The 7680-nt window shown below is 40.4% G+C and overlaps 1 protein-coding gene across 1 annotated transcript in view; it reads left to right on the forward strand.

Annotated features, from left to right (window-relative positions):
• The window catches only part of dpydb (dihydropyrimidine dehydrogenase b), a gene marked incomplete in the record, with an annotated part of 38152 nt that overhangs the window by 28705 nt on the left and 1767 nt on the right, over positions 1-7680 (forward strand). Inside the window, 16 exon segments of the mRNA XM_037681492.1 lie at positions 1138-1225; positions 1328-1435; positions 2239-2408; positions 2478-2688; positions 2874-3058; positions 3239-3454; positions 3593-3757; positions 3927-3995; positions 4095-4178; positions 4323-4443; positions 4640-4759; positions 5939-6081; positions 6280-6334; positions 6412-6533; positions 6710-6859; positions 6938-7000. Of these exon segments, the coding sequence (XP_037537420.1) occupies positions 1138-1225; positions 1328-1435; positions 2239-2408; positions 2478-2688; positions 2874-3058; positions 3239-3454; positions 3593-3757; positions 3927-3995; positions 4095-4178; positions 4323-4443; positions 4640-4759; positions 5939-6081; positions 6280-6334; positions 6412-6533; positions 6710-6859; positions 6938-7000 (2070 nt within the window).

Consider the following 7680-nt stretch of genomic DNA (forward strand, 5'->3'; position numbering starts at 1 on the left):
AACTTCTTTCCCATCTTTAAACTTTCTATCAAGTAGATATACTTCCATATATTTAGAAATGTCTGTGTAAAATGCTCATCCACATCCGTGTGGGTAAAAGATCATAATTGTACAGTTTCATAAATGTCTGTGGTGAAGCAACGGAAAAATCATGGCCGTATGATTTTTCCTGATTGATTGCTTATGTTGTTATTTTCATAATTTGCCAAATTAATGTAAATGTTTGATGTTAAATTTTGATTCTGTAAATAAATGACCGCATTCATTTTGATGGGTCAAATATAAATGACGTCTCACGTTTGCATTTCCTTAAATTCAATGCACGTTTTATTCAGTCCAGAAAAATGAGGAATCCGTGTTAAATGATGAATATATCCGAGCATCTGTTCATCTACATTGTTGTTGTTGCTAATTTCATCTTTTTCCAGATCTTTCCACTTTTGTGCTCATTTCTGCTTCTTTCAGTTTCATTGCGGAAACATGTTCTTTCTGCTTTCTTCTAATTTAAGCTTGTTCTACCTTTTCAGCTACTTTTTCTTCTAGCATTTTTTAAGCTAATTTCAGCTGTTTTCAGATAAATTCAAGTTTTTTCATGGTACATTTTGCTACTTTCAACCGAATTAACCTTTTTATGATAATTTAAGCTTATTATGCTCCTTTCAGCTCTTTTTGGCTATTTTCAGCTATTTTACCTACTATTTAGCTGTTTTATGCTAATTGTAGCTTTTTCAGCTAATTCAACCTTTTTGGAGCTCATTTCACCCACTTTCCACTAGTTTAACCTTCCACCTTCTCAGTTAATTTTCAGCTTTTTTTGTTGCTAATTTCAGCTTTGTTTTAGCTCATTTCCCTCATTTTTGTTCTAATTTCTTCAAATTTAAACATAATTCAGCAAATATGTGTTTTTTCTGCTTTCTTCTACCAATTTGGGCTTGTTTTTCCAGTTTAGCTACAATTCTGCATGTTTTTTTTTTATGTTTAGCTAATTTCAGCTGTTTTTCAGCAATAAGCATTCACACTGCATTTTTGCAGTAAATGCAATGTCTGCAGTTTTAAAGTGTATTTGCAAATATTAAAATGTTAAACATGGTCTATAAGTTGTTACATCCTCTAAAACGTGTTTGCTGTGGTGTGCAGGTGGTTTGTGAGAAAGGTTTGGACGTTAAGGGGATGACTCTGTCGTCTCTGAAGAAGGAGGGATTTAAGGCCGTCTTCATTGGGATTGGTGGGTTAGATCTGTCCAGCGTGTCTTCCTGTGCCATAGATGGTGTATTCTCATTTGTGTGTGCTCATTTTTTCATTGTTTCTGTGTTTGTTTTTACTACAGGGCTCCCCCAGGCCAACAGGGCTCCGATTTTCCAGGATTTAACTGTGGATCAAGGCTTTTTCACTTCCAAAGACTTCCTGCCCGTGGTGGCTTCTGCCAGCAAGAAAGGTAAGGTGGGAGAAATTAAGTAATTTAGGTAAAGTAGGCGGTCCAATCAGCTGATTGTTATAATGTAAATATATTGTAAAGGGCTTGCTTAATGTGTTTAACTGTGTATCTAATCTTATCATTCATCATCCCAACCACTTTTTTAACACATAAATACTGTATATTACAAGCTTTTCTAAAGCACCTAATTTAATTTGACAGTGAGCAGAACCAGTTCTTTGCACCAAAAATTTATTTTAGAATAAAACATCCACCATCCCGACTACAAATCTCAACTTTAGTGCATTTAGAAAACAAGTGTAAATCCTAATTTAGTAAACTGTTTTGTCTCATCCAGACGCCACACACACAAGCATGTTTATATATTTACTTGTTGCTGGCATCATTGCACTTTTTATCATTTCCTGTTTGTAGTCGTCAGAGATAAAGTTCAACAGGAAGTGGATTTCTTTAAAAACAAATGTGACTAGTTTTACATAGATAAACTACAATGATTTTTCATAACTCCAATACTCAGTCATATGCACAGAAAGGAGGAGTTTTTTCATTGCACACATAAATTGTTTCTTTGCTGTCCACAATGAAATAGTATAAAATCAATGTATAAAATATGTAAGTAAAAAGATAAGTTATAGTTATGCAGCATTATTAATACAAACTGTGCAGAAATGTAGTTATGGAGATCAAAATAATGCTGCAATAAACTAAACACGTTTGTGCAAATGAGTGAGCTACAGTTTGTGCAGAAGACATCTGTGAGTGTGCAATTAGACGTGCAACTGCGTTGATCTGGCTCTGTGCAGGTATGTGTCAGTGTCGCTCTCCGCTGCCGGAGCTGAAGGGGGTGGTGATAGTTTTGGGGGCCGGGGACACTGCGTTCGACTGTGCCACCTCAGCTCTGCGCTGCGGGGCCAGGAGGGTGTACGTCTGCTTCAGGAAAGGCTTCACCAACATCAGGGCTGTTCCTGAGGAGGTACGATGAGACCGATCCAGTGTTAGATAAATGAATGGATACAAAGCATTTAGGGTTTGTTTTGGTCAGATGGAGCTGGCTAAAGAGGAGCAGTGTGAGTTCCTGCCCTTTCTGTCTCCTCGCGAGGTCATCATGAAGGATGGGCGGATCGCTGGGCTGCAGTTCTGCCGCACCGAGCAGACGGAGGAAGGCGACTGGCTGGAAGACGAGGATCAAATTGTTAGACTGAAGGCTGATTACATCATCAGTGCTTTTGGATCCATGTTGAATGACCCACAAGGTAAACAAACAGCAAAGTGTTTGTTGTTGTCCTACGATTGGATTATAATCTAAACTGAATTCTGTTATCAGAGCTTGCAATGATGCTGATTGATTGTAGGAAAAAACAAATAGAATGATGACTTTTAGTTTGTTTATAGTAAATAAATTGATCTTTATGTTTTGCAAATGTGTATATTTTTGTAGTGACTGAAGCCATGGCTCCCATCAAGCTGACCCGCTGGGGCACCCCTGAGGTGAACACAGAAACCATGCAGACCAGTGAGCCCTGGGTGTTTGCAGGAGGTGACATCGCTGGTTTGGCTAACACCACAGTGGAGTCCGTAAATGATGGCAAGCAGGCCTCGTGGCACATTCACAGATACATACAGGTACATTTGGACACATTTTAACACTCACTCATTAAAATTCAGGGTTCCTAAACCCCGAATCCTAAATTCTTCAACAGAAATGTTTTAGGTTTTTTTTTTGTATGATCCAAAATGTCTATTTTTACACTGTAAAAAAATGTTTGACAGTAGACATATTGGTTCCCTTTTTTATTTTTCTAGTCTCTGCATGGGCAAACAGTGGACAAGATCCCAAAGCTGCCTTTGTTCTATAGTGCCATAGATCAGGTGGACATCAGTGTCGAGGTTTGTGGTATTAAGTTTCCCAACCCATTTGGCCTGGCTTCTGCACCCCCCACCACCAGCACAGCCATGATCAGAAGAGCCTTTGAACAAGGCTGGGGCTTCGCTCTGACCAAAACTTTTGGACTGGATAAGGTATCGCACCATCAACGGTTCTTCCTGGCACTCACTAAAGTTAAAAAATAATCAGTGTTTGAACTCCAAACAGCCTCAGAGATGTAACCATTAAAGAAAATATGAGGAATCACTTGAACTCTAAATGTGTTTCTGTAGGACCTGGTGACCAACGTGTCTCCTCGTATTGTGCGAGGTACCACCTCAGGTCCTGTGTTCGGACCTGGTCAGGGCTCTTTCCTCAACATTGAGCTCATCAGTGAGAAGACGGCAGCTTACTGGTGTCAGTCGGTCACCGAGCTGAAGAAGGACTTTCCCAACAATGTAAACGCTGGGTCACATCAAGCCACCTATGTTTCTGATAGACATTACTAAAAAACTCACATTCAGAATGTTCCTTTATGATGTGTAGAAGATGGTAGAGGGTTTCTATAGTTTGTTTAAAACACACTTTGCATGATGACAGGCATTAAAAATGTTTCCTCTGTGCCAGGTGGTGATCTCCAGTATAATGTGCAGTTACAACAAAGAAGACTGGACAGAGCTGGCCAAGATGGCTGAGGTGAGACAAACCCCATCTCACAGGTTAAATCATTAACAGACTCACAATATGATTATTGGAGATGTGCGTGAAGTTAAAGGTGAAAACACGTGTGTTCAGGAGTCAGGAGCAGATGCATTGGAGCTGAACCTGTCCTGTCCTCATGGGATGGGAGAAAGAGGAATGGGGCTGGCCTGTGGACAGGTACACACAACACTAAAACTGATTTTAGATTTTGTGTTTTTTTTTTAAAGATTTCCACTATTTCCACTATTCTATCTTTTTTTAAACATAATAAAACCACATGTAGTTTGAATTGTAGTTGTGAGTGTTTTGTTGCGTCGCCAGGACCCAGTGTTGGTGCGTAACATATGTCGGTGGGTGCGTGCTGCCGTTTCCATCCCATTCTTTGCCAAGCTGACACCAAACGTTACCAACGTTGTCGACATCGCCAAAGCTGCGCATGAAGGTGTTGATTTGTCACAATCTCTCAGATGTCTAAAGACGTTAAGTCTGGACCAGACTTAACGTCTTTATCTTTTTCTACCTGGATTATTGAGCATGCTTCAGGAAATCTTTCAATTGCTCTTGAAAAATATTTTGAGACGTTTATTGTAAAATAATTACTATCTGACAGTAGTTTGTTCCTGTAAATGTTGTTACAGGTGGAGCATCTGGAGTCACAGCCACCAACACGGTGTCCGGTTTGATGGGTCTGAAGGCTGACGGCACTCCCTGGCCGAGTGTTGGTGGGAGCAAACGCACCACGTATGGAGGGGTGTCTGGTATGAAAACTGTCTGCACACATGGAAAACAGTACAGGATAATCCAACAACGTTCAGTCAGGCCCTCTGGACGGTTTCTTTTTTTATTGAGACGTTTCGTCCTTCATCCAAAGGACTTCTTCAGTCCAAGGAGCCACAAACTAACTGAGTCCCACAAGCAGCACACTCACATAGTGGACCAGCCAGTTTGCTGGTGATAAGATGGTATTTGGTGCCCGCCCTCTCCCCCACAGACTCTTCTGAGGCAGCCATCGCCAAAGGGGTTCAAAACATCAAAGTTCATACGCAATAATCCAGGTAACCAATCTGATGTTTTTAACCATTTTAACCATTGGCAGCACGACGGCTCAGTGGTTAGCACTGTTGCCTCACAGCAAGAAGGTCCTGGGTTCAATCCCCAGTTGGACCTGGGGTCTTTCTGTGTGGAGTTTGCATGTTCTTCTCGTGCTTGCTTGGGTTTTCTCCAACAGATCAAGAACATGCATGTTAGGCTGCCTTCAGGCCTTCCTTGCAAAAGAGATCTGTGATCTCAGGGGGATTTGCCTGGATAAATAAAGGTTAATAATAATAAAAAATAAATAAATAACCACTTTGGCTATGGCTGCATCAGAGGAGTCGACGAGGGAGAGGGCTGGCTCCAGAAACCCGTCTTATCACCAGCAAACAGGTTGGTCCACTATGTGAGAGTGCTACTTGTGGGACTGAGTTTGTTTGTGGCTCCTCTGACTGAAGAAGTCCTTTGGATGAAGGATGAAACATCTCAACAATAAAAGAAACCATCCAGATGACCTGACTGAGCTTTGTTGGATTTTTTTAACCAGGATTATTGAGCATGAACCTTGAGATACGGGATGATGTGATGCAGTTTGGTATGGTACAAAACAATACAATGCAGTGAAGTCCAAAGCAGAAAAATGGACTTTCTGAAGAGATGGAATGCACAATAGTGCAATAAAATAGTGTTTTACGAACTCTTAACAAGGTTTGAGAGAATTACTTAAAGCTCAGGAATGTGGTGAAGTAAAAGTAAATGTTGACTTAAGAGGCACTGAATTATCAGTAAGCTAAAATTATTCAATAAATCCCTGCAATGTTCAATGAATTCATTTTGTACTGTTAGTCCTTAAAGTAGATGCTAATGCCACTGAGTGCAGTAATAAAAAGATAAATGATGTGCAGGGAACGCCATCAGACCCATCGCTCTCAAAGCAGTGTCAGCCATCGCCAAAGCCATCCCTGGTTTTCCTGTTCTGGCCACCGGTGGCATCGACTCAGCAGAGAGCGGTCTGCAGTTTCTCCATGCAGGGGCCTCTGTGTTACAGGTTATAACAAAATCACTGTTATTCCTTGTGTTGTAAAGACCTGTTGAGAAACTGAGTCACACATTAACTTCACTTAATTACTGTTTATATATAAATACAGCAAACTTGTCATAATAATCCCATTTACTGTGTAACATTTAGGGTAATGTGTTAGTATTTATTACTCGATTTTGATTACTTTCTGTCTGACTACAACAGGTGTGTAGTGCAGTTCAAAACCAGGACTTCACACTGATTGAGGATTACTGTGTTGGTATGATACCGTCCTTCTTTATTTTGCACCACTATAACCGCTTCAGGCTGTACGTTGGTTAATATGAGTCTGTTTAGGTCTGAAGACCTTGTTGTACCTGAAGAGCCTGGAGCTGACAGACTGGGACGGTCAGTCCCCTCCAACTGAAAAACACCAGAGAGGAAAACCAGTTCCCAGACTGGGGGATCTGGTTGGGAAGGTACAACTTCTTAAATCGTATAAAGATTTATTTGGATGTTAAGAGATTGCTGTTGTTGCATTCTGTTGATAAAAGTAATTTATTGCATTTAATTTATTAAGTGCTGAATTTTGTACTTTAATAGACTTGGTTATATATAAAATATATATTTATTTTGTGCATGCATGTGTTTGTAGAGCCTTCCTAGTTTTGGTCCATACCTTCAACAGAGGACTGAAGCCATTGCAAAATACAAGAAACTTCTCAGAGAGGCTGGTGAAAGTGACGAGCCTGAAACAAACACTGACCGGGTCAACAAGCCCAAACGACCTGTGCCTGTTGTCAAGGTGTGGGACACGATCACACACACGACTCCAAAGATTGGTTAAACTTTGTTCTAAATCACATGTTTGCTGTTTTGGTAGGACGTGATAGCCAGAGCTCTGCGTCACATTGGAGCGTACCAGGAGCTGGACAACATGGAACAGGTACGGTTCTGTTTCCATTCTGCGAACAAGAGTCGTCTGAGTCAGCGTTCACGTGTATTAGGTTTTAAGTTTCTTACATATGATTTTAGACTGTACTTCAGGCTACTTTCAGCTTTTTAAACCAGTTCTCTATAAAAACATTCAGCTTGTTCAGGACAATACAGCTGACTTTTGTTTTTATTTAACTTTTATACTTTTTGAAATGTTAACCTGCACTGTATTCACATTCTTCTTGTTAAAATGCATTGCTATCTTTTTTAAATCTTTTAACAACTTGGGGTAGCTGTGGCTGAGTGGTTAGAGCAGTCGTTCTCCAATGAGAGAGTTGGGGGTTCGATTCCACCAACAGTCACATGTTGAAGTGTCCCTGGGAAAGACACTGAACCCCTCATTGTCTCTGATGTGTGTCCCATCAGTGTATGAATGTGATAAAGCTCTGATTAGTCTTTGTACAGAAATAGTAGAGTGCTGTATGAATGGGTAAATGAGGACACAGTCAAGAGCTTCGAGTATCTTGAGAAGATAGAAAGGTGATATATAAGTACAGACCATTTACTTTTTGAAATCTCCTTCAGCACACTCGCTCCATTTTTGTCTCTTTGGGCTGTCGGTATGGTATGATATGGTATGGTGTGGTGTGGTGTGGTATGGTATGGTATGGTATGGTATGGTATGGTATG

Source organism: Nematolebias whitei, chromosome 9 (assembly GCF_014905685.2).
Source record: "Nematolebias whitei isolate Nwh7 chromosome 9, NemWhi1, whole genome shotgun sequence".
Taxonomy (NCBI): Eukaryota; Metazoa; Chordata; class Actinopteri; order Cyprinodontiformes; family Rivulidae; genus Nematolebias; species Nematolebias whitei.